General features: G+C 43.4%; 1 protein-coding gene across 9 annotated transcripts in view; it reads right to left on the bottom strand.

Annotated features, from left to right (window-relative positions):
- Positions 1–27932, bottom strand: part of KLHL13 (kelch like family member 13) — a 60448-nt gene that overhangs the window by 7107 nt on the left and 25409 nt on the right. For 8 of the 9 annotated variants that reach the window (XM_020795874.3, XM_072981428.2, XM_020795869.3 and 5 more), the window contains 4 exons: positions 10227–10368; positions 6923–7055; positions 6405–6601; positions 784–1579 (listed from right to left, as the gene is read on the bottom strand). In XM_020795874.3, the coding sequence (XP_020651533.1) occupies positions 784–1579; positions 6405–6601; positions 6923–7055; positions 10227–10368 (1268 nt within the window). Of the gene's footprint in view, positions 1–783; positions 1580–6404; positions 6602–6922; positions 7056–10226; positions 10369–27283; positions 27398–27932 lie in introns of all 9 variants that reach the window. The other variant, XM_020795868.3, reaches the window with a different exon arrangement.

Here is a 27932-nt window from a genome sequence, read left to right as displayed (position 1 = left end):
GTGAAAGCGCTCCTTTGCAAAGCTCTCACACTTGCATCTTAGGAAGCCAAGGATTGGTGGGGGGGGGGGTTCTGTTTGCTGGGTTTCACATCAAGAAAGCAAAATCCAGCCCACAATGCCCTTGCAACTTGGTGGAATTCACCAGCGTCCCTTCCTCCAAGCTATTTCTTTTATGACAAAAAAGGGAAGATTATGTTAATTCAACAACCTTTTTGCTGCAAATATACCTACAGGAAGGTGAGAAATAAACTTGCAATGCAAATGCAGGTACAGAAGAAAAAGGACTTCAGCCCCCAAATCACAGAAGGGTGGTCTTCATAGAAAGGGAGGAAGCTTATTAGAGAAATCAGTGCAATTATTTAACAACCCAAAGGACCATAACTGTGGGAGCGAGCAGGCAGGAGCAAGCCAAACTAAGTAGAGAGACACTCTGTGGGGGTCACATGGGCAGCAATGGTGGGCACTGCTGGCTTACAGAGCTCCTTCAATTCGCTGCTTGATTCAGTGTTCATCAAGAAGCAGATGGTAAAGGACGAGAACCAAGAATCTCAGCACAACCTTAACATTTCTCCCTGCTCTACAAAAAACAAAGCAACAATCACCAAGTGTAATTTTCCACACTCACTCTGCATTCACGGCTGTACTCATGAGAAAAAAAAAACGGAGGTGGAGAAACGTCAATTCCAGTTTAACCAAAACATGTTTAACTAGGTTTGCATAAAATGTTATGGGGGGGGGGCAGAGAAGGTGTATTTTATTTTTCTGCCAAGGGGAAAGACTTACCTAACTCTCCAGCTGCATTTCGACCACCAACTGCATACAGATGTCCCTTCAGGGCGCTTAGGTGGAAGAAGGTTCGCTTTTCATTCAAAGAAGCCACTTGCATCCATTTATTATACCGAGGATCAAACCTGAACACGGTGTCCACGGCAGTCTTTCCTTTTGTATCGTAATTGCTTTGCCCGCCGACAACATAAAGGAAGTTCCCGATCACGGCAATGCCGTGCTGGTAGCGGGGGGCGTCCATGGGCGCCAGAGACCGCCACTCGTGGGCTTTTTCGTCGTACATCCTCAGCTCCTTGCTGACCACCAGCTGCTGCCGGAGCACGCCGCCCAGCGTCACCAGGTGGGTGCTGTCCGAACGGATGGCCGTCCTTTCCGACTGCATCACCGGCTGCATGTAGGGCATCATTTGGTAGTTGCTTGCTTCCAAGAGCAAATTGACGCACGTGTTGTCAGTCCTCATGAAGTCCACGGTCTGGACGTAGTTGATCAGGTCCTGCGGGGTCATCAGAGGGAACCGGATATTCTTCATGAGCTTGGCCGCGCACTCCATCCGGGGCTCCTCGTAGCGCAGCCAGCGGCAGGCCGCCTTGAAAAGCTCCAGCTCCGTGCAGTGCTTAAGGCTATTGCTCGAAAGGACAAAGGCAAGGCGCTCAAAGGGCAGCTTCACAAACTCGCCCGTACTCAACAAGGCTGGGAAGTTCTTGAGGATGAAATTGTTCACATATTTATCCACTTCCGTGAGATTGTACGTGTTGGCAATCCGCCCCACCTCGACACAGTTCTCTAGGGAAACCTAGTGGGGGAACATAGAAGAGATGGATCAAGACCTGCGGAAACTCTCTGGCTTGATGCTCATCTAGACCATTTAAGGCAGCAAAAGAAGGGACCCAACCTCACTCAGGGTGACTTAACACCAGTAATATGTTCTCCAAACGGTGGGATACAAGAGCAAAGCTACCCAGGTTTTGAAGGGGCATGGGTAAAGAGATTGTTCCTAGGAGGTGGAACCAGTCACATCACAGGGATACCACAGGGATAGGGAAGACTACATAGCCCATGCTCAAAACATTAGTTAAGTCCTGCACTCCTAGATCAGCATGTAAACAGTCGGTCAGTAAGTAATGACAAAACTGGAGTAATGGGTCATACCCAAGGTGTTCTGCTTCCAGTAATAACCACGAGGGTGCTCACCTCTGAGAAGCTCGTGAACAGGTAAGAAAAGGCAATGCCAACCCCATGTTTTGAGTACAGGTATTGGGACAAAGATATGTAACGCAGGCAGGAAGGCCGAAAAATATTGAGGGGGGGTAGGAGAGGGGAGGGAGAAGGGTGCAGTTTGAGATGCCAAAGCTGGGAGTCCTCAGTGAGGCAGCCCCAGATCTATGTGGAGACTGGACTCCGGCGTCCACTCCTTTCTCTGTTGTCTGAGAGTGAATTCTACATTAGCCTTTGGCTCCCTGTCTTGCAGCCTCCCCTAAGCCTGCAAGGGTTCATGCACGTCTCACAGCTGGAGCCCCACTCTGCCTGCTGCCCTTGCGGCACACAGCCTTCCTCATCCCCAGCAGTCCTCTCCTGCCTCTGGCTCTGGGGTTTTTGGCAGTGCAGGTCTGATGAGAGATGACCCAACTGCTGCTCCCTTGTAATCATTACAAGTTGTCACCTCTCTACTGAAAATCTGTGGGGAGCCTTTGCAGTCAAGGAAGTGGCTTTGTTTTCTTAAAAAAAATATCTGCAAATTATATCAAATTACCAAAGAAACAAAGATACAACCCACACAGGGTGGCCCCCTTAGACCATGTTTCTGCATTGCCCTGCAGTGTATTCACTTTTATGTTCTCAACGGACAGATTCACACTAAATTCCTGAATCAATATTGGCGTTGCTCTTGAAATATAAAGGGCTAACCAACAGTTCTCTCTCTCTCTTTCAAGCTTATACTCTTCAACCCAGGGTGGATATGATTTAAATAAAATATAGATTTTAAATTTAAATTGTGATATGAATCACTGATTTTTTTTTAAAAAAACATTCATTTTATCCCCCCTGCTTCAAATTATCTTACTACAGCATAGCTAGTTACAAGGCTCAATGTTCTAAAGAACTACAAGAGTGTTTATGATTGAGCTGGGGATCATACTGTCCCGTATGCAGTTCCCCTTTGCTTGTGGATTCCCCAGACTGCTCTCCACGGAGGTGGGGGAAGAGAAAACAGGAGAGGAGAAGTACTGGAAGCCTCTAGGAACAGCAATATACAAAGCATGATGTCACCCTTTCCCAGTTTCACTTTAAAAAGAAATATATCAAGGTTTTCACGAAACTGGAGCAGGACCTCCGGCCAGTTCTGATGCCATTGTTGCTGGCTGCTTCATTTCCTGATAAGGGTGGGAATGGGGGGCAAAAGTGGCCCTAAATCCCAGAGCCTGACCACCCCTGGTTTATGAAGTCCTTGGACCTCAACCCCAATCTCAAAACTGGTTTGCTGAGAAGTCTTACAGGGTGTCCTTAGAAACAACAACAAAAATCCTTCCAAGTAACCGCTTAGGTCTGCAGCTGCAATATTCTAATTGTGTGTGCCACAGTATAGACAAAATAACATTTCTCAAAAGAGATTACCCTGCTATCATCAAATTAATCAGGCTACATTTAGAACATGGCATCAAATTATCTTGACTGCCAGGTGATGGTTTTTAAAAATATATATTTTAACATTCTGGAAGCACCACTGGATTGGTCCCGATGTGTGAATGAAGAAGCAAACCCAGCTTTCAGATAACCAGAAGAAAAATGAAGCTACAACAGGAAGTCTTAAAGTAGTGGTGAAGTAATGGAACACTGGACAAAAATTATAGCACAAGCCTATTATTAAGCCAGAATTCTAGATATTTGGCTTCTAAGAAGAAGTCAACAGAGTCCACGGGGTAACCATCAGGAAGAGGTTTTAAACTACCCACAGAGACAAAACCATTCCATCGATCAGAAGAAGGGCACCTGTAGACCCGAAAGCTTGTGAAAAATAAGAAATATTTCATATTAAAGGTCCTACAAGACTGTTGTTTTCCTTTGCAGGGGGAGGAGGTGTTACTCAGCCTAAACTGGCTACCTTTAAAGAGGGGAAAAAAACAGAAAGACACCTTTCACTGACAGTTCCAGAGGCTCCCTACAGCTCACAACTTACACGATCCATGAAGTTATTTCATCTGAATTAATTTTTTTCGCTGTTAACATAAGAAGATCAAAATAGGGGTGGAAAAACATGGCCGGATTACATACTAAAGGCAAGCTTGTCAAGACCTTTAGATAGCCTTGAGTAAAGAAGACCAAGGGAAGAGAGGATGGCACTTTTCAAATACCTGAAAGGTAGTCACACAAAGGAGGGGCAGAATCAGTTCTCGGTCATCTCAGAGTGCAGGATACATAACCATGGATTCAAGCTACAATAAGCCAAATTTAGGCTGAATATCAGGAAAGGCTTTCTAACTGTTAGAGCAGTACGACAATGGAAGCCATGGTCTTGGCAGGTGGGGAGCGCTCCAATGCTGGGGGCATTCAAGAGATAATTGGAGAACCCCCTGTGAGATCTGCTTTGATTTGGATTCCTGCCTTGAGCCTTAGAGGCCCCTTACAACTGAATTATGCTAGGATTCTATAAGACAGGCATACCACAAGAGTATTCTGTGGATGATTCAGAGGCACTGCACACCAAGACCCTTGTTGGGGATCACCCCGTTCACCAGTTTGACAGCAAAAGTACATAAGGTCTCCCAGCCAACAAAGTAGCAGGCATTGGCAGGCCACCCAACAGCTCTGAGCCACTACAGCAGGCTGGAAAAACTGGAGCAAATCCCAAGAGACGCCTCTGGGTCCAGAGACAGAAGTGATGTTCTCCCACCTCTATTCTCAACAAGCCTACTAAGACTCAGATTTCTCCTCACAAAGGAATACCAAGGCTGTGAACCATGGCTGTGTGTAATATCTCCACAAACCAAATAGGATGAGGCTGCAGATAAATCACTAGGTTCATTTCCTTATTACCAAAGAACCAGCAAAAAAGAAAGAGAGAGAGAGGAGGAGAGAGGCAGGGAAAAATGTGTATTTTTCTTGCAATGGGACTGAAACATCTTGGTGGCAAAGCTCAGAGAGAAGGGCAGCAAAGAGTGTCAGATTCAGCTAATGCAGCTAAACCGAAAAGCCAGAGATAGGAGCAGCTGATGACAGCAGCTCCAAATAACACAGCTGAAGCTAGAAAACTGTGAGAAATAAATTGAAGCGGCAGGAACAGAAATGGAAAAAGAGAGGATTTAGGAGATGCCAGCAGTTAATAGGTTTGTAAGCGTAACCAACACACAGATAATCCTATATCCGGACAGATAAACCCAGGAGTAAAGAATGTGGATCTTCCATTGCCTCTTGAGTGTTCTCTGGAACTCAGTGCCGAGACATCCAGAAGCGGACATCATATGTGTGTGTGTGTGTGTGTGTGTGTGTGTGTGTGTGTGTGTGTGTGTGTGTGTGTGTGTGTGTGTGTGTGTGTGTGTGTGTGTGTGTGTGTGTGTGTGTGTGTGTGTGTGTGTGTGTGTGTGTGTGTGTGTGTGTGTGTGTGTGTGTGTGTGTGTGTGTGTGTCTCTCTGTGTGTTTCAATCCCTAAATTTCCTGTTAAAGGTCAGCTGGAACTATGTCCAGCAAATAGAATTCTACCTCTGGCTGTAGCCTGGGATGCCTCAATTCTGGTACTCTGGCTACTGAGGTTCAAGGACTGGCCCAAGATGGGAAAGAAGATCAATGTCCTCTGTGCTTCATAAGAGAATGAGGGGCCTCCTGTCTTCTGTGCCATTTTGCAGGTAGCAGAGAGAAAGAGAGAGAGAGAACACAAACCATCTCAGATCATCCCAAGTTCTATTTTAAAAAAACTTCGAAGCATGGAGGCAATCTGTGTTCCTCCTCACCCACTCGTCTCTCAAAAGATATTAAGGCAGATGCTGTAAATCCCAAGAGTGTCATTTTTGAACAGTTGCATGTTAATCCAATCTCTCAGTGGTTCTTCCAAGAAACTGTGCAGTGTGGAATTTGCAAAATGGCACAGGAGATGGTTGGCTTTTTCAGGATGACCCCGAAGTTCTTCCACTCTGGCCAAAACCCAGCTATAAACCAGGGACAACAAACCTTACCTAACCATGACAGGCTCTTGCCCAAACCACAGAGCAAATGAAACCTGCACTGTGTTTTCCAGTGCAAAGAAGTGCTATTACATGGAAACAGGGTAGGTTGGGGGGGGAGGGGAAGGCCACCATATTGAAATGAAGAAAGACACTGCCGTTCACATAACTGTATTCCTGAAGAGTTAAATAACAATAAGGCAATTGATCAGTGCCCCCAACCTATGCATACTTCAGAAAGAAGATCACCCAACAAATCTACATTCATGTCAACTACAGGCAAAATAATCTGTAAAACCCGTGGCCCACGAGTATAAAAATAATAACTTTGACTTTAGTTTAGGAGGCTTGTGTCTGATGCGTGCAAGGAATCTTTGGGCTGTCAACTCATTGTGAGTCACGGAGATATACACAGACAAAAGTCAGAGTCAGAGAAACATACAGCAATAACTGGAGACATCTTACCCCAGATATAAGAAACACTTTACAGAAGTCCAACACAGGCAGTATCTGCAAAAAGCTGGCAGCTTCTAGAGTATCCTGAAGGTTGTCCATGTTGAGAGAAAGTTTTGCCGTATAAATAAAATCAATTATCTTCTTTAAACCTATTTTGTTCACACCATGGAGCTTAATGCACATCAAGTCTTGTTCTTTCATTCCACCTGAGAGCAGAATTCAGAAATATATATATATGTAAATGAAAACTTCAGAGAGCTTGTCCTACAGTAGAATGCCTTTGCTCATGAAAAAAAAAAAACCCAGCTTCATACATAAGCACCAGCTGAACTGAGAGAGAAAAGCACCAGCGGTACGAAGCCCTTAAGAACAGTTAATGCTAGACGTACTTTTATATATTTGCCGTCCAGAGTAGACCTTTGGTCTAGATGGGCGGGGTAAAAATCCAATAAAATAAATAAATAAAAATAAATACAGGCGGACTTTTTAAAAGGCCAGGGTGGGCCTTATCCTCACATGAACAGTACCTGTGAACATGGCCTTGAAGTAATCACTAGCAGATGCCATCATTGCCCGATGCACAGGAAACACTTCATCCCCGTCTCCTGGCACGAGCGACACGTCACAAAGCAAACCTTCGATTCGCAGCTGGTCAAAACCCTGCAAGAAAAGACGACCGCGTGAGCGGCAAGAGCGAAGCGGCTGCCACGGAACAGAAACCCAAGCAGTCTTTCTTTCTCGGGAAAAGAACAGAGCAAGCTCCCAGGTTGTCGAGGACGCGCTCAGGGCATCAGCTGTTCCACAAGCTTGTTTTGGATACACAACTAGCTGCCAGTCCATCCCAGGAGAGGATGGGCAGGTTCACAGTCTAAATCAGAGGTTGGAACAATGAGGGAAGGACCACTGGTCACTCTGCCCCCACTAATCACAGACCAACTCCTAGACAGAACACCAGTGGGAACAGGTGACCCTTTAGGTCAATGGTTCCCAACCTTGGGTCCCCAGCTATTCTTGGAAGAAACTCCCAGACGTCTTTCAGCAGTAGCTGTGGAGGCCGGGATTTCAGGGAGTTGTAGTCCAGGAACATCTAGGGACCCAAAGTTAGGAAGTACCACTTTAGATGCTACTCCCAGAGTGCTTCCATCCAATGGCCTGGCTAAAAGGGCTGGCAGGAACTCAAGAAACCCAACTCACTGACCCAAATCTTGTTGCGAAGCTCCGCATTCACAACGGTGACCACGGCAGCCGCAGCAGATCACCAAGGATTAAAGGTTATTTTGGGGGGTTCATGCAACTTTCACACAGTGCAACAAAATTGTGTGTACCCTGAAATCACTGAAGAAAGCCTTTAATCAGTGATGATTTACTGATGGTGATGATGACAGAATCGCCAGTTACAGTCAGCAATATATATAGAGAGAGACAGAAAGAATTCAAAAATTCCAGTCTTTATTGTCTCGTAATGTTGAGAAAACCATCTCTTTCTCATACAAGATGCCAAAGACGAGACTCTCTTTCAGTACATCTAACCCAGCTCCTGCAATTTGGATTCATAACCTAAACTTATCAGAGTTGTTATCTCCTTGCACGCAGCCTCCTGCTAGCATCCAATATCTAGAACTCTGGGATCTGGGTTACAATTCATTATGAACTGCTGAAATATTAATAATAAAAACTGGGATGTGAGGAGCCTATTATTACACTTGGTCCATTTCTGCTGATGCACGTGCAAACTTTTTAAAGCGGTCTTTCCTCCCCGCCTGCTATTTTTCTCCCTTTGAATTCAAAGAATGACCTAAGACACTATAAGGAACATAAAAATTCAAACAGAGAAACTCACATTTATCAAAAGAAAGAGAGGCACAATAGAAAAGCAGAAAGAAAATAACTGATCGTACAGACTGAATATTGAGCACGATACAGCTGCAGTTTTTAAACCTCAGCAGACCTCTCAAATATCAATCATGCTAATCCACTAATTACGATACTCTAAAGAATGAAGGTTGGAACGGAGTGCTGCAAGAGGCAGCTTCTAGTTCTGATGATAGTTAGACAGCCCAGCTATGAAAAGGAAACCAGCAGACTCAATCTTGTCCCTGCCACGAATTGTCTAGATCACTGGTTCCCAACTGTGGGTCCCCAGATCTTCTTGGGATGATAAAACCCCCAGAAGTCATTGCCACTAGCTGGGATTTCTGGGCATTGTAGTCCAAGAAAATCTGGGGGCCCAAGGTTGGGAACCACCGGTCTTGATGAAATAGAGCCTCACTGATCTGTAATATGGCCAGAATCTATGAACAGCCCATCCAACAGGGTGCTGGAAGCGTTACAGAGACCTTGAACATCCTGGAGGATTAATGGTGCTGTTTTGTTGTTCCTTTCCACAGTATCCACCTCTCTCTTCCCATTAGGCACATCCTCTGATATTGCCTTTCTTCTCTGGCTCACAACAACTCTTCCTCTGCCCAGGCTGAGGAAGCGATGAAGCAGGAAAGGGAACAGGTGGGATGTTATAGAGCCCCAGCCCAACACACACTCATAGATGAGCACTCTCCTATAGGAGGTCAGGGTTTTTTTTCTCAATGACTGGCTGCCTCGTAGTTTGGCTATTGTTTCGGTTTTTTTTTTCTCCTCCCCTTCTAGTCTTTGTACTGCTTGCCCTTAATATGATAAGTCACCCCAAGTCCTCTTGAGGAAAAAGGTGAGGTATCATTATTTTAAATAAAATCTAAATAAACAATACACCTGTTCTCTTTATTGCAATATATTGACACGGCCACTCATGGGGCACACAAAAGCTTAGGGCCATCTCTGCAACATTTAATTTCCTATCCAAAATCAGCAAGTCACAAACTGAAAGTTAGTTTACAGAAAGTTTCCAGAACACAGGTATCGTTTGCACGGCAGAAACTCTTCCCCCTACATCCAATCACTGGCACACCAGGGATTGGGGAGAGGGGGAGACGGCAAACAATGGAACGTACTCAAGGTGTGAGACTGACTCTTATTTTAAATGCAAGACACAGATTGGCAAGCCCACACCGTAGCAGGAGCAAATGTTCCCATAACCACGATCACAGGATGTACCTGGACTCCAGCACGGTGTGCTGATGGATAATGAAACTGAATTGCCCGTTGAAACATGCTCTGAGCCAAGGAAAGTGGGAGATACAGAGAACCAAATATTAACGCTGAGAGACAAGTTTCACCGGGCGACTTCCCTTGAAGGCATTCTGATGTGATTCCCAGGCAAGTGGCCTACTCTGCTTGTACAAAATGTCAGCCGTCTCCTTCAATTACAGAGGAAAGCCAGGTGCCTTGACACCGTTGCCAGTCTGACGATCAGAATGCTAAACTGGCAATGAGTGGTGGAGGGATGGAGCCGAAGAAGGAGTTTCAGAAGCTGACAAACAAAACATACACCTGAGCGCCTGATTTCAAACCACAAGTTGGACTCTTCTGGGGCAGCCAGGGCTGATTCTATCATCTCACTACAGCAGGTCAGCTGTCTCAGGCAGCACATGTTGGGAGACCACAGCAGGCACTCCCTAGCTATTCTTCTTGAGTCCCCGCTTTCTCCCCTGCGTGTAGCTCAGCTGGCTCTGCACACCTCAAACAAGCCTGTCCCTTCAGGCACCAGGGAAACAAGGCTGGACTGCTTGTCCCCCTGCCTTAATGTCTGGGACCCGCCGTAATATCGTCAAAACAGAAATTAACACTTGGACTAGGGATACAATCCCACCGAGAAGATCTCTGTGAAATCCCACTGCGGTGCAACGAGCTTTCAAAAGAAAGACACAACAGGCAGTTCAGTTCAAGCTGCCAGATTACCTGCAGAACCACAGAACTGTGCGTATTGCTGGTGAAGAATCTGGTGGTCCCCGTTTTCGATGACTGCAGGTGGGCAGACACACCCATATCGCTGCTCCCGAGAGAAACTTTCATGTGAGTGTCCTCCTCTTCAACCAGAGATCTGAAAAGCAAAGAGGAAGGAATCAGCCATTAAGACAATGCAGGGTGGCTCTGACTTAAATGAAACTGATTTAAATCAGAAAGATTTGATGATTCCTTTTCTATCACATAACAAAGATGTCCTTTTGCTTGCTATAATCTTAATACATGTTTTTCACAGTCCCTTTGCTCTGATTGGCTCTCCTTCCAATAATCAGTGACCCTTCTAGGGTTTGAAAGTGTGCACTTTGGAGAGAGAGAGAGGGGAGCCCTTAAATTTGTACTGAATTGCAGAGGGGCAACAGCAATCTCTGCCACTCTTTTTTAAAAAAGTATTATTCAAGGAAACTATTGAAAGTAATCCTGGCAATTTTCAGAATTTTCAAGAATTTCCAACATTATATCAAAGGAAGAGGGGAAAATGTTTCAGGAAAATTTCACTTAGAGTTGAAGAACAGGGCTGATCAGATTAGTTATTTTTCATCTCAATACGTTGACATTAATCTCTGGAGACTCAAGCTCCCTTTGAGAACTACTCGTACAGATTTTTCAGATGGCCATCTACCAGGCTGAGTATTGGGTAAAACAGAAATATTAACCTCAATAATCTTCGCATAAGCCTATGGAATCCTATAAAATTGAGGACCCAAGCCCAGGACTCTTGGGCCCAATTTATACAATTTTTTAAAGAAAATATTATTTGAATATACCCTGCCTCATAATGTAGAATTAGAATTTGTTATCCCATAATGAGATCTTTAAGTTCAACATTTGAAGTTGAAACTATCACCCCACAAAAGCTTTCTAACGCCAAAAAAATTACAATTTTTCTTTTTTTAAAAAAAGATAATCATCATTTTTAGGCACCCTTTGATCTGCTTTTCTCCCAACTAGCTATGTGAATGACAACCAGGATGGAAGGATTATCTCGGGAGGTCCATCTTGCAACTTGCAATACTGAAACGCCCTCAACGCAGGCTTTGTCACGAAAAGCTAAAAACTGTGACTGTACTTAGTGTGAGCATAATTCATTTTGTTCACAAATACCCTACTTCTGAGATACAAGTGTCCAAGGGATTAGATGCAGTTGGGAAGGAAACCATGGACTGCTTTTGTTTCTCTCAGTGCCTCAGCATCTTAAATAATAAATTAAATGCTGGCACCCATTATAGCTGCCAGTGGAAAACATGCCCACGGGTGTAGCCTCATGCCATGCTTGAGCGCACATTAGCCTATGCGTGCTCTCTGGTGTAAAACTGTCCACTGGCTTTCGTGTCAGAAACATCGCTCTCACTCTTACTGAAAAATATCTAAACTGTTAACATGCAAGGAAAACATTGGCCTCAAAATTAGTTTCAGAAATTACTTTAAGAGCATAACTGCCCAAAAATGCAAGCTTAATCGCTAATTTCTTTTTTAAAACTTGTTCTGAGCAAACTCCATTTCCAGAGCGAAACGAAGGAATGTTTAAAGAATTCTTGCAAACAAGTTTCTAAAGTTGACATTTCCTGGCTTCGAATCGGGGAGACTGTATCCATTTAAAGCCATTTCTGAAACCTGAGAGTTTTTCAGGGATTTGTCAAAACTACCAGCGGAGTGGAAAGGGAGCCGCCATTCAAAATTCTGAAACAAGTAACTTAGGACTACACAGTGAACACAGGTGTGAAATACATGAAACACAAAGTGTAGGGGGATGCAGAGTACAGTTAGCAAGTCTCCTGCTGAATGTGCGATTACCTCAGAACCTGTACACATCTCATGCAGTGCTGTGAATCACAACTAACGAGGTAGAAGGAACCCAAAGAACCACATGTTACATCTTGATTATTTATACAAACTGTTTGCACAGCCTTACTCCATGGATTGGATTCCCCCACTGGATTCGTGCCAGGGAATAATAGTTAGAAAATGTTTCAAGACATCTAGGAATACAGATGCCACTACACGGATTGAAAAGTTGTTCTCCAAGTTGGAAGCAACCTTATATTTTATTAAAGGTGATCAGGAAGCATCAAGTCCATTCCAAATAATACAAAATGTCTTTGTTTGATATCAGCAACAAGTCAAGCTTATTTGATGGGGAGGATCCATGTACATACCGTTTCCTCAAAAATAAGACCTAACCTGAAAACAAGCCCTATCATGATTTTTCAGGATGCTCATAATATAAGCCCTACCCAAAAAATAAACCCCAGTTGAGTAAAACCCCGGCCTCCACCATTGCGCAGCAACCAGAAGAAGATGACATAACTGTAAAATAAAACATCCCCTGAAAATAAGCCCTAATGCGTTCTTTGGAGCAAAAATTAATATAAGACCCTGTCTTATTTTCAGGGAAACATGGTAGTAAAAACGATGCAAACACAACCACTGAGGGTGGAAACAACTAAGTCCTCGGACAGCTCTAATGTGGTTTCAAGCAAAATGAGTTCATAGGTGTCTATTCACAGCCAAAAAGAACCACTTCCTCTGGTGCAAGCAATAAATGCATTATAGCTGTCACATGACACACAACCAGCCACCCTGCATGATGTATTCATGGTTCAATTGTAGCCCTTCAGATTATAATGACAAAGCTAAAATGTCTGTAGGGTCCCTCCGTATTTCCCTGAGCACACATAAAATGATCATGTGCAGTCAAAGCAATATAGTGTAGCTTCATCTTCACAAACCTAGCTTTATGTGTTTGCTGAGAGCCTTCAAAATTTGCCGACCGTTGAAAATACAACTTTAAGGGCTGCCTGTCTAAATGTAGTGATTTTCCATTGCATAAGGGCACAAAGGAGAAAAAGCAGGGTGGCGGAACAGCATGGATGACCACCAGCAGGGCCCCAGGAGTATCCACTAACACAAACTGGTCAAATAGGCCTAGGACGCAAAGCATAGGACATGGCTAGAGAGAGCAGAAATTGAGAGCAAAAATGGATTCATAGAACCATAAAATAACTGAGTAGGAAGGGGCCTCTTAAGGCCATCGAGTCCAACCCCCTGCCAAGGAACGAATACACATCAAAGCAGATATGACAGATGGTGGTCCAATGTTCCCTTGAATGCCTCCAACACAGAATGCTCATCACCTCCTGAGGTCATGGGTTCTGTTATTGTACTGCTCTAATGGTTAAACAGTTTTTTCCTGATGTTCAGCTGAAATCTGGCTTCCTGTGGCTTGAGCCCATTATTACCTGCCCTGCACTCCTGGATGATAGAGAACAGATCTTGCCCCTCCTCTGTAGGACAGCCTTTCAAATATTTGCAAAGTGCTATCATATCACCTGTCAGCCTTCTTTTCTCAAGGCTAAACATGCCCAGTTCTTTCAGTCTTTCCTCACAGGGCCTGGTTTCCAGTCCCCTCATCATCCTCGTTGCGCTCCTATGACCTTGCTCCAGTTTGTTTGGAACTGGCATTTCCCCTCAAAAAGCAGAATATGAAGCAGAGGAAAGCATGGGAAGCTTCTGAAGAGGGATGGTAGACTTGATCAATTTCATTCTGTGTAACATTCATTTTTTAAAAATCTTAAATTATTTCCATCCATTCTGTGAAGAACATTGCCAAATTTGTTTAAGTTCTTACCAAAAATATAAAATTAAAGCAAATTCCTATGTATCTACGCCAACCCATCAAGTCAAATTCAATAGTCCAGTTTCTACATATACATAGACTCTGCTAGACAAGCCTCCCATAAAGCTTTTAAAAAACAAGAAAGAAAGAAAGAAAGAAAGAAAGAAAGAAAGAAAGAAAGAAAGAAAGAAAGAAAGAAAGAAAGAAAGAAAGAAAGAAAGAAAGAAAGAAAGAAAGAAAGAAAGAAAGAGCAAGATTAATTCAGCAACACAAAATTTGGCTGAATACACAGGGATTCAAACCCAGCCTTTTAATAGCGAAGTATCTAAAATCTGCCTGGATGAGTGTAATGCCCACTTCAACATTCAGGGATTCTCTCCCCTCCTCCTCCCCCCCCCCCGGCCCATCTTAAATTCATTGCATTTATGGGGAGGAAGGGAATTTTGTGCTTTGTTCTGCTCAAGTGAACCAAGAAGTGAGGTGGTATGGCTCCACAGAACTCTTTGCTGAGAAGTCATGAGTTCAAATCCTCACTTTCCCTCCTAGGAGAGGGGTCACCTAAGATCACTTGGAACTTGCATGGCCAAAGGGGTTACATAGCCTGGCCCTTCTGTGCCCTTGGGCAAAATGCCCAGTAGTCTCAGAGAGCCACCAGAGGGAAGGGCTGTTAGATCTTGGGAAGACTCGACAGCATATAATTAAAGCAAACCAAGCAAAAGAGTCACACATCCCTATCTTGCTTTGAACTCTCAACCCAAATTCTGCAGTAATTTTATTTTTCAAGATATATTGAAATACAAGCAAACTCCTCAAAGCAACAGAGAGCAAAATCAGTAGAAGTCTACAGAATTTACTGTGGCCAGGAATACGTTCTTTCATTTGCAGACTTACATATATAGATTTTTTAAAGTTGCATACCAAAATGAAAACAGGTCACTCATTTTATACGTTTCATGCCATTTCAGGAGACCACAAATTAATCACCAACAGGTAGCTTACTGGGAGACTATACCTGAACAACCTCAACTGAAAAATGTAACAACTCTTTTAAAAAAACTCATCTTCTTTTATGTCTTTTATCAGACTTCAAGGTCTCAGACTATGTCAATTCTGAATAGAAGAAAAAAATCGCACTGGAACCATAGACAACATAAGCAGTTTTGCCTAGTAACCAAAGGCATTTTATTTGTGCTCATTAATGCTGGTATGCAAAGCATGCCAAGCACTAAATTTAATTGGGTAATAATTAATGTAAATATATTGATTAGTGTTTCCTAGTGAGAAAACTGTGTCACTAGCAGGAATTCTAGAAAAGAGAAAAGTTAATTTACTTTCTAATTAATTCTGACTGCTCTGATCAGTAGACACCATTACATATACATATGTCAGGAAACAGGACTTTTAATAAGGATAAAAATCTGCTAAAGGCCAGCGCATTGCAAGAATAAATGAAATAAAAATAAAAAATGAAGTGCTCTTGTTGAAAAGAACTCACAGCAGGTGTCAAGTTAACAAGAATTCAGTAAGAGCAAAGGACAGAACAGAGGTTGGGATTAAAAAGCCTACTCAGACAAGCAGGCCCCAAATGCGAAAGAGCAGGGTGGGGAAAACATGCGCACAACTGGCGGTGGGCTGATTGATGGATTAAAAATAGCACACCCCTCACTGTGCATAAGGGACCACTGAATCCTTTTGGAGCGCCCCTATTTTAAAAAATATTTTATGCCATGTGTGGAAGGTTAGCTAGAAGATGGCACTTCCTACTCATGACAGCCATATGGAAGCATGGGCGCAAATCTGAGACGTGGAATCAATTTCCAGCCTGGGAAAGCGGAGGCGCAAGGAGCGTCGCCTGCAAAACAGAGTTTAGATCCCCCCATCCTTTACCGGTGAACTAATCTGGGGCAGCAGAGAATAAGGGGTGCCTGCTTCAGGTACGTAAAGAGCTGGAATATATCTGTGACCTGTGCAGAGCGAGCAGACAGCTGGGTTGCCATGAGGGACAAACACATTTTTCTATATATTTGTGATCCATTTCCTTTCAGATCTGAATGCTTCTATGCTTGCATTTTGTTAATCCTCTCAGATTATACACTGAAATGTTTTTAAAAGTATCTTCTGTCTTGTAAGTATCTAAATACATATTTTGATACACTTAAGCTACTTTTGATACATTTTTCTCCTTCTTGGGTTGAAAGGTGGCCTACAAATAAAACAAGCAAATAAATTGGCTACAATTTTTCAGATTCAGTGCAGTCGCATAGAAGAATCTCTGAATTTCAACTGGCAGTGCAAAAGGTTACTTCATGCAGGGATTTCTAAATTACAACTCAACAATCGCCAGCTCTCTCTCTCTCTCTCTCTCTCTCTCTCTCTCACACACACACACACCCTTCAGCACAATTTAGGAGGCTTGAACTAAACACTCCAGGCTGCTTATTCATCAGATAAGAGATATCTAAACTAAAATAATGAAACAATGTCCAGATGAACTCTGAAGTAACAGGTGTATCGCTGCTTGATAAAATACAAAGCTTAACAGAGTGGGAGGGACCATATGGTTATATCTTTGGGGAAACAGAAAAAATAAACTAGATGGGCCCCCAGCAATCTGACATGAAATTAAAAATAGATACCCACATTTTGCATGAGTCCACTACTTGATGTTGTTGTTTTTCACTGGTTTCTTTCCAGCTGTAAAGCCCCCAAGAGCTTTTAGTCAGACCTTCAGTTTACTAATGAAATTAACTAGTATGCAAATAACTAGTTCATTTTCACAAACGTGTTGAAGAAACAAACCTACTGCGTCACAGGGAAGTCTGAAGTCTGCAGATGAGAGCGCTATGCGTCCATTGAGCCTTTATACATACATTTACTGAGCTGTCCCTAAATGTTCGGCGCTGGAGGGACTTCGGACCACACTCTATGCCTAGGGTTTGCCTCTCTCTCTCTCTCTGGCAGCCTACTGTGGCATCAGGGGAGGAAAGGAAATGCATACTTCCACCCCCCTGCTCCCATGGAGACCCAAAGCAACAGCAGCGACAGGGAAGAAGGCTGATTCGAATTCCACATTTTATCATTACAGTCACCTAACTACTGTATAACATTAATTGTAGACATATGTCACCAAAGCCGACTAAATTCAATAAGAGTTAATGCTGTTTTGATTCAGTTCAATTTATCCTCCTTTGTTTAGATACCTGGCCCTGTTTAGGGTCATTACATGTTCAGAAGGAAAACTGCCAGGTATGTAGGTTCAGCTACATGAAGAACTTTTTGAAGCCTCTGAGCAATGTTTTCCATCCAGTCCTCTCACGGATATTTCCGGTACACATAAGTCAAATCTCAAATTCATTTCATGTTCAAGAATGGCAGTGCCTTATACATAAGCCTCCACCTGCCCCTTCTGCTTGCAGGACAAGATTCATTACAGACAGCTACACAAAACTGTTACAACAGGAAGCTTTGTTATTTTGTAAACGGCAATTTACAACTTCCAAGAGGTATCGCATCTGTTGGCCATGACGCTGTTGCAGTCAAGAAAGTTATCACACAACATTCTGCTCGGCAACTTTTAACTGAAAGGGGTGGGTACTGACCAAGTTAATCACACTTAATTCCTGCTGAAATCACTGGGACAAGCTGGTCATAGGTAAACCTGAGTTCAACAAGAGCAGAACAAGACAGGGTCTGGACATGATGTCTTAACACACTTGATTCCTGGGGATGAATCAGAAAGAACAGATCCAATGTGTTCCACACAGTATCAATGAGAACACTCTTGAGCAGAACTCTGAGGGGCTGAAGTACAACAACAACAACAACAAAAACACCTTAGCTTAACAGGTTTCTACACATAAAAATTTTACATCCATATATTCTGTTGGGTAAGCGTGCTGCGAACCCAAATGCACCAAACAAAGGAAAATGCACATTACTACAACAAAACCAGGGGACTGTGCCAAGGGTAACTGCAGTGAAGAAGAAATGAGGACTAAGGACTTATCTAATGATAACAAAGTGGGATATTTCACTGAGAATGCTTCTTATGCTTAAGGAAATATTCCTTTCACTGTGGCAACTGAATTTCTACTAATGGGTTCTAAAAGAAAGAAAGAAGCAGCTATTTAGTACATAGAAGCATTTGACAAGCAATTCAGGGAACTGAACTGCAAAGCAATCTGGAATCCAGAGACTGAGAACAGTCATAATGGGTGAATAATACCAAGACAAAACAGACTGCGCAATCGGAGGTAAAAGACTTTGCTCTTTTCCGCTTCTCTCTCTCCACTCCCAAGTATGGCATTTGGACTCATTTGTTCATTTAAAGATTCAATACAACATCTTTCGTTGTATTTTTTAACAGTCCCTCCACTGGTGAAATATGTCTGTTTGTTACACTATGTGATTTTCCACATCTCTGTATCTCGCATTTTATGTGCTTTGTTTTATAAATGGTCACTGGAAGGGCTTGGCTTGCAAGTCTGATAGTTAAATACGTTATCTCTTATGCAGCCATAGAAAATCCTAGTGGCAGAGGGAAAAACATAAAGGATACACATTCTGTTTACTGCCTTGTTTCAGCCTACGAACACTGTGGCTGGGAGAGGGAGACATCTACCTAGTATCTCCTAATGACCAAGGAGAGAAAAAGTTACCTTACTGCTACCACTCTACTGTAGGCCAGAAATGATTAGAGATTATTTTGTAAACTGCTTCCACATGGTTTGAACTGTGCCTTCAGATAAAGCTGCCACCCGCAACCCAAATGAGACATGCAGGAGCATCTGCCTGCAACCCTCACACAGCATTACAATTTGCAACTCAGCAGTAGGTGCAGCATAAAAAACTGTCTGCTGGTGCAGCAAGTTAGAGGGCTGGATTGCAAGTTACATAATTAAGACAAACGGGGGAGGGGGAGAGATCTAATTTCTAGCTTCACACTGTACAACAGAGGTAGGCAGAGATTCCAGGGAACACAGACACACACAGACACAGGAAATAGATTAAAAAATAGCTGCCTTTTTAAAAAAGCAAATAATGGCATACTATAAGGATGAATTCTGAACCTGAAAGGAATCATGATCCAACTCTATTGGCAATCAATTATGGAATCTTATTTTTAAGAAAGAGAGTCTCTTCTTAAATCACAGGCAAAGTCAAGGCTTCTTTGGAGTACCTTGACAAGACAGGAGGGAGGCCAAGAGGGCTACATGGAGGGAAAAGCTCACATCAGCACTTGCTAAGCCACTTTCTTAATTGGGCATTTGCTGTGCATCTCTCCCTGGAAAATGAAGATGACTCACAGTCCCAGCCAGGAGATATTGCTTGTGCTAAACTCGAGAGCAATTACAGCACAGCACTTCCCTGCAGAGCTAAGTGATCAGAATTCCTGTTCTTTTAACCTTGCCACTGGCAAAACAAGGGCAGTTATTCAGCTAGTTAGCCCTCCTCGCCCTGGCCGCTTTCCCAGGGCCACCAATCCCTCTCCCCCTCTGGTGCACTCCTACTCCTGTGCCAAGATTAAAAGATCCAGCGGACACAGCTGGAAGCCCACCACCACTACACCAAGGGGAAATGGCTCAATACGAAGAGCTGGAGGAAAACAAAGCGTGAGGACATATAAGGAAGCTGAGTACCACTAAGTAGGTAGGAAGGGAGAGTGTGACGGGAGAGTAGAGCTTTGGCAGCACAGCAAGCACATGGAACCCTATGCAGGGAGAGGGCAAGGAATCAACAAAGCTACTGCTCAATGCATGCCTGAACCATTCCATCTTGCCCACACCCCATTGGTTTGCAAAGTTCGAAGCCTGGCAGCCTATGGTATTGGCAAACACTTGTACAAATGTATATCTCTGTTTAGAAATGATGTCAGGCCTTTATGCATCGATACTGATCTAGGAATCGGACACACAAAAATGCTCAGCAAGCCATTGGAAAATGTGGGTGTAAACATCCGGAATGGAATGCCAGACTAATAAGGAGGAATAGAGAAATGGGATGGTTTAAACCTGCCATTCCTGATACGGCATGGCCCCCTCTAAGATGTATGGCTCAGGACCCTCTTTTTTGTTCATAAGTTACTCAACCCAATACCCGCTGGATGATGCAAACCAAACCTGCAGGACCGGCTCACAATACATTCAACTCTACTCCACATATAGGGCATGCCCATCTGCTCACCCCACACACTCTTCAAGTTCATTTGTGTCTCAACAAATATGAAAGAGGGGAAAGAGAAGCAATAAAGTCTAGGTCGTAAAAGCAGTGTGGTGGTGGTGGGGAGCAGGCCCAAAGACACTGCTAAGAAAATAATCCCTCACACCATCCTTTCTGAAACAAGACCTTTCTCTTTCTATAGCTTTTCCGTTCTTAATCTCTCGCTCTTATTCCTGTAATTTTCAGGATCCATCCAAAAGTAGACTTGGGTGACCTGGCTTCTATCTCAAATCACATAATTGCACTTATTAGTCCCACAGTGTTCAGTGGAACTTACTTCCAAGCAACACATTTGAGATTTGCTCTTTCCATGCTTTAAGAAAAAAAAATGCAGAAGTGGAGGCAACTAGGTTCAAATGACACACACACCTGTTTCTCTCACTTCTAGTGTAATCAGTGCACCTCCCCAAAAATTAGAAAGGGAATGTGGCACCTGGTGCTCACACATCTTGCTCCATAAAGATGTCCCACCTTTTGCTTGGGATGCTACATAAAGATGTACGGTGCAGATCTCTTTGTCAACTGTACAGCCACCAGTCTTCATTTTGGAAACACACAAAATGGATTACTTGAAATCATCAGCTGCCTACTGGTATCTCACATACTAACACTATATTCTAGAAACCACTCAAACGAGTTAGCATCATCCTTCAAAAGAAAGAAAGAAAGAAACACTCAGAATTGAGGAGGTCAGAAAGTTCTCCCTTGTGTTGCGGCTAATGGGACCTAAGCCACTGATAAGTGCATGTACAGCAGCAGCCTCTTCACTTGATTAATTACTTTTAGTGGGCTTTTAGTTCATGGATACACACAGCAGTTTACATGATTAATAAAGCATCAAAAGAAAAGCAATCATCAGAGAGAGTTTTAAAAACCCCACAAACAAGAATATAAACAACCAATGCTCTTCCATTCAGTCTGCCCTGTAGAGCTTAAAAACCGGACATGCTCATAACAGCCTAGAGGGGCCTAGGTCCAAACCATGGGCCAGAACCTCCTTTAATCACTCGAGCGAACAGCACTCTGAGAAGCTTTGCTGATCCATTTAAAAGAGGCTTCCAAGACCCTGAACTCTGATTCATGGCAGAGAATCTGTCTTATTCCTCATCAGGGTTCAGAAAACAGCATGGTGTACAAAACGTGACATGCCACCGTGTCAAACCACAGCAAGAGAACAGTTACTAAAGCAACTCAGTCAAGCTTCCCCTTTTGTCTTCCACCTCCAAAGAGCACATCCAAAATCTTATTTCATCTGATATGTAGTGACTAAAACTAAACCAGTTTGGAAGGAAAAGGTCATGTGACTGTAAGGAAAATCATTTGCCGAGATTGGGGAAGAGCAGAGAAGCGAGGTTGCACCTTATCTGCCCTTCTAGATAAAACTTTTCTCTGGTCTTAAACATGCTGACCAGCAGCCTATATGTTGGGGAGCAAGAGTGAAGAAATAACTTTTAAACGAAAGATAAATTAAGAGTACATTTGCAGAAGACTCTGTGCTAAGCTTTGTATTTACTATAAAAAATGCTTTTCTTAGCTAAATGAGATCATTACATTGCCAATGCGACTGGAAGTGTAGCTGAGAAAACAGGCAGTGGCAATGCTGTGAGAAGCTGGAAAAGAACATGGGTGCGGCAGGAGCCGTATTTGCTCAAGGCCAAAACCTCCAAGCATGTGGCTTTTGTACATCAGAAGGCTTCTTCCTGGCTTAGTGCAACTTCAGTGGCAGACAGAAACTGTTCTCATTTGCAGCTTGAGGTCAACACATCTCTTTATAGCCTCCAGAAATATAACCAACATGCAGCTTCTGTTCATATTCACAACTGGAGGAAAAATGAAGATGCTCCTAAATCATACCTGAGAACTAGTGATGGCTCTTGAAGACAGCAAGGTCTTTCTTTCCAGAGATCAAAACAGGGCCTAAAGAGAGGATGTCTTCACAGACTTGAACTTGGCAACATCCCTGAATTTTAGAGACCTAAAGAGTTCCCTAAGTCTAAGAACTGCTGGAGAGCTCAGTGGCTTAGCCATTTGGCTGTAAAGCCAGAGGCTGGGAGTTCGATTCCCCACTGGGTCTCCTTGACAGGGGCTGGAAACGCTGACCCATAGGGTCCCTTCCGGTTCTGCAGTTCTAAGATGATGATGATGATTATCTGTGTGTTTGATATGAAAATTCACTAGGTGTTCATATATCCTGCCACAAGACAGCAGCCTTGTAGGAATCATTTGATCAGGTTGCTTATCCCTCCATGGCAGCCGATGCCTCCTGGAGCTGGCAGGGGTTGAGATCGCCAGGGGCAAAAAGCAAGACCCAGGAATCCCTGATCACCTACTGAAGGCCTTTTGGAGACATCTGTGGTTGCGGGGTGGAGGCTGGAAAGAGACCTCCAAGGTAGTTTTGGCGACACGGTCTATAAAAAGGAATTCCACCATAACCAACCTTTTGTAGTAGATGAAGAGGCAGGAAGATTTCACCTGCCAGGTCCATTATTCACACAGCACGTTCACTAGCCCTGCCAACCTTTCTCCTGTGTGCACAGAAGAGAACCTTCACTTCTACATGGCTGGAAGTGATCAGGTTTATTCTGAAGAGAGAGTTCTTTTCAAAGGCTTCTACTCAGCATCAGCTAAGAAAACTGATGGAGATTAGCTTGGGCCAGTATGGAGTAAGCCACTCTGGGAGCCTTTTCAGCTAAAAAACAGGAGTGGAATAACCTCCAAAAAACCTCCAATAAATACTTTATTACCACTCCAGGAACCTAACTTAGACTGATCTCAATAGTACAGCGTGGTCCTAATGTGATTGGGTTCATTAAAGATATGAAGCAGTTACTCCTTTTTGGTGGGAAATGACAACTGAGTCGCTTTTTGAACGTTAACAGGTTTATTTAGTTTAACATTAGGTGAGTCTACAACAACTTCTATTGGTTCAAAACAACTAAGATCTGGTAACTGTCCAAATTGTGAGGACGATACCTCTGTCTGGAAATTGACAGGATTCATTAAGGGGCTGGCCCAAAACGTTCCTGATCGGTGGGCTTCCTCAGCGGAGCACTCCGGACCACGCCTACTATCCCACAACAAGGGTATCTGGTCCAATCTCCCTCCGGTGCTGGGTGGTTGAAGGAAGGGTCCGGCCAAATCACCTTCCTTGAGGGACCTTGTCCCCATGGAAAGTTCACGACCATCCATTCTAGAGCTTCTGCTGATATCCCCTTTTCTTTAGACTTGTCCAGGTCAGGTAGCAAGCTTCCTACCTTCAAATTAGGGAAGTCCTCCAACAGCCCGTGCATTCTATCACACTTGTATTCTCTTCTCTCTCCCTCTTTTTCCTTTCCTTCTTTTTCTCTCCCCTTGGTATACAGAACTGTCTCCCAATTTGCTCCCCTATATCCTCCCCCAACACGGCCAAAATTAACTCCTCCTCCCCTTCTCCTTCTCTCTCTTCCACTAGACAGATTTCAGTCTTCTCCCTTTGATTCCCTTCTTTCCCCTTCCTCCACATTCAGCTTCTCACTTTCCATTGTCTTCCCTACTTCTATATCTCTCTCCCACTCAGATGTTTCTAGTGGAGGGGACGGCTCACTCTGTTCTTTCTCCTTTGGGTCTACCGCTCCTCCACACCTAACAAAACCACAAGCCAGCTAAGGAAGTCTTGAGCCTGTAGCAGCAGATCTCTCAAAGGCCTAAACACAGAATCTGCTCCTATCTAAAGATCTAAGATATCCCGAAGGGAATACATTACCATCTACCAAGGAATAGTTATCTCTGCTGCTGCAATACATACTTTAGTACTTTAGCCTTTCTTGGTGTGAGGAAGGGTGAGAAATAGAAAAGTCAGACAGACAGAAACTACATCTCAGGTTGTAGTCCACAAATTAAGAAGATGTAGCAGCTGGGGCTGACTTTGCCCTGCATCATTCAAATTTAGTAACAGACCAGTATACAGATCTCGAATACACACACTCTGGTTGTGCCATCATCTTAGCTACCAGTCCCTTAACTGTGCTCCAAGTTAAAAGTGGGCTTCACAAACCAGGGGGTGGTGCCAGTGTTGGCTTGCATTGTTAAGCCAACCTGTGTTTGTGATTACTGTCCACCCCTCTTCTGAGTCCTCCCCCATGCATAGAAATATTGAAATGGACACTGGGTCTTCCTTCCTTTCTTTCTTATGAAGGCCAACATTGAAGAGTCTGCAACGAGGAATTCCCAGAGAGCTGCATGTCCTGCTTACTTGTCCTGAAGAGACTTGTTGAGGCAGGAGGCCTCCAATGCCCTAAACAATCCCACACCGCAAGGACCAAGCACGTGAGCAGGGTTTGAGGAAGTGCTGTTCTCTCAACAGGTCCCCCCATCTAGGAAACCGCACCCAAGCCACATGTCAAAACTGCAAAGATGCTCTTGTTCTTTTCCCCCTTTGTATCCCACCTCAAGTGACTTGGCAAGCAGAACTTTTCAAAAAGCAACCTTTCTTTTCCTTCCCTTCTGAATGAACCCTAGACTAAAGGAGTCTCTGATAACCCTGGATTTTCACAACATGCCTAGTTTATTCAACATTAAAAAAATACGCTCCTCTAGCCACTAAGCACTTACAGTGGTAGCTCAGGAAAACTCAGGCCCCGATCAACTTTTGTCTGCTTAACACATTTACTGACAGAAGAATTCACCTGAAGGCAAAACATGCAGAGTTACTTCATGATCTACAAAGTGGATTATGCCTCCAACGTTTCTTTTATTTTTGTCTAGACATTTTTAATCAAGAGATACTCGCTGCCACCTGAACAAACCAATTTACCTCAAAAACAGGTATATGTTCACAGCAAGAAAAAATGAGGCACATACCCTTTCCTTGATTAGAGAGACAACTTGAAATTTTTACCAGCCTGTTCAACAGAAGACTTTTCAGGAGTGACATCAAGAACAGGGCTTGATATTTCTTGTGTCCTCACTCCAGCATTAAGGACTAGCACCAATTTGACAAAGAATGAAAATAGTCAGAGGAGAGGCGCTTTAGGACAGCCAAGAGAGCCACAGCTTTGATAGTGAAATGACAAAAGCACAACTATTTTACGGTCATACTAAGCAAAGTGCTTCTGTGAACTCCTAACAGCACACTGCACCACATCTGTAGTAGTCATTAAAGATCTGCTCGGAACCTGAAGGGTTATACATCTGAGATTTATTCTGAAATTCTATTGGAAAACCAAGTTGTCTTAAAGAACATAAACTTAGGAAATAAATTTCAGTTCTGCAACAGAATCACCCTGCCTAATATGCGTGCTTACCATACACAAACGATCCTTTGAGCTAATGGTTTAATATACTCTGAAGTACAGCCCACCCAAAACCCAGGATTTAGGGTGAACAGCTGCTGCTTCATGTAACAGGATAGGCACATGGCACAACGGAAGTTTAAAAGCTAGTATTACAATGTCACACACACACACATGCACACATACATATCCAAAAGCATTTCACAAAAATACATGAACCAGTTTTGTCTGGAAGTGAGCCCCCTGGCACAAAGGCATCCTCCATGGGACATGTACATTATTCTTATTTAATTTGGAAACTTCACTGGTGACCTGCTTTAATGATACAGAAATAAGCACCAATCAACAGTAACAATAAAATACAGTGCTTCTCCACAGACTGTACCCATCCAAGCTGCTTTTTGGAACAGACACGCTTTGTGCGCTGCTGGATGAGAATAGGAGAATGCACCAGTCACATAACCAGCTGCTTTTAATGCAAGGCACTTTCAGCACAAGGTATTTTTAACATGCTACTGGCCACAGAAAGCAACGGTTGGATGCTCTGGCTATGTGGGAGGGCTGGCGGATTGATCAGTGTGGCACAGAGTTTCACATTACCCTGATTTTTTTTTTTAATCCATCACCATCCCCCATTATCAAGTAAACCCAAAGACTTATAATCTTCTCTGACATATAAGTGGGTCTGATCTTCCTTGGCACAAAGCAATTTTCCCCTCCGGTGTTTCATGATACCAGTTTAGAATGTCCTTTTCAGCTTCAAATTCATGGCAGAGACTGTAAAATTTGTAGAGACTTTTCAGAAAGATGTAAGCAACTTCATGCTTGAGAAGCTGCTATTTATTTTAAACTACAATAATACATGCTCTTAAATTAAAAAAAAATTAACACTGAGGTGACCTGTATAACAAATATGGGTTGGGAGCTGACTTGTCCATCAATTAAATAGCCAACAAACAAAAAAAAGCTAAAAGCATCAAGATGACAAATCTCATTGACATAACACCTAAAGAAAGCTGCCTGAATCAAGACTGATTATTTCATGCTCTATGGATAAATGCCAGAAAAGATGATATCCCTATCACAGCTCATTGACTAATGAGTATTAGTAAACCAAGTTAACTTCTCTCTTTGGCATTCATTTTGGACATGCCATGTGCTATTCTCAATGTCAGGCAGAAAGAGAGACCTTGCCCATGAAAAGACTACAGCACCTTTTACAGATGAGAAACACCACAGCTAATCAAGGCAACTGTAGCAGCACCAATGTTTGAGATTTGACTTTGGCTTTAAATTTCTTCCAGAATAACTACATAACCATTACTGGAGTTAAACACTGCAATCAAAGGAAGACAGAGCCCCATGATTTCACGCAAAGGGAAACACACACAATACAGAAATGGCACTCTGATAGGTATTACATATGCATCTACTCATGAAATGTATGGAGAAAAAACCATAGAAAGGACTGTGCACCAGTTATTCTGCCTTGCTTATCTAGGATCTGCATTAAAGACCAACAACCACACAAACGCTGGACAATGGGCACCGGAAGGAGTTATGAATGTGGCCAAATGGGGTGTTTCTCTGCTTTTTCCAACAAAAGAACGATTCAACACAACAGCCATCATTCTGGGGAGGTGAGAGAAATCAATGGGAAGCTGAGAACAAAAGGGTGTAAAATCAGGAGGTTCTAGAGGGAGAAAAATGCAAGGTAAGGAATAAAAAATTCTGAGACCAATGTCACATCAGAAAACACAGCACCACGGGGGGGGGGGGGAAGGGGGAGGTTAAATCTCACAACACAAAAGCCCAAGGGAGGGCAGTTGTAATCTTGCCAAAAAGAAACAAAAAGCCCACCTTAAGATATCCTCAGTTCTCTCACTTACATGTATGCTGGAGAAAGTGGCGACGACCTGGATGTTTTAAGCACAGGAACAGGGAATTTCCAGATAGCAGGAGAACTCGTTTTCCATTTCAATGGCATGTTGGTCACCACGATACTACAATAACAGCAAACAGCGTTTCCATAACAGACTACCAACTTGGACTTCCATTCCAGCCTCACGCTACTGACACAACGGTGGCTGTTACTGCCGCTGGGAACGAGCCAAAGGAGCTTGCCAATGACCTTAAACCAAGGCTTCCAATCCAGGAAAGGGGGCTGCAAGGCACCTCGTTTTCAAACCCAGCCATCCCCCTAAAGCAGCGAGACGATGCCTAGCCATCACTCCTACTCCAGAAGGGTGCCACCTCAGTAGGGAAGTATTGACTGCAGTATATATTTTTAAAAGGCTAGAGGGAGGGAGAAAGAGAGAGAGAGAGAGAGAGAGAGAGAGAAAGGGAGGAAGGAAGGAAGGAAGGAAGGGAGGGACTGCACAGTTCACAATGCAGCTTTAGTCTACAATAAGATTGTCTCGCTCCCTCCCACTCAAAGAACAGCCTTGTACCGCTATTGTTCTACCTTCACACTGCAGCACTGTACTACATTCTGTCCCTATTAACCTGATTTCTGACCAATAGTAGCAGGAAAAAAAA

Source organism: Pogona vitticeps, chromosome 11 (genome assembly GCF_051106095.1).
Source record: "Pogona vitticeps strain Pit_001003342236 chromosome 11, PviZW2.1, whole genome shotgun sequence".
In the NCBI taxonomy this organism is placed as follows: domain Eukaryota; kingdom Metazoa; phylum Chordata; class Lepidosauria; order Squamata; family Agamidae; genus Pogona; species Pogona vitticeps.
The sequence above is the reverse complement of the archived record's forward strand: the minus strand, read 5'-3'. Positions and strand labels throughout refer to the sequence as shown.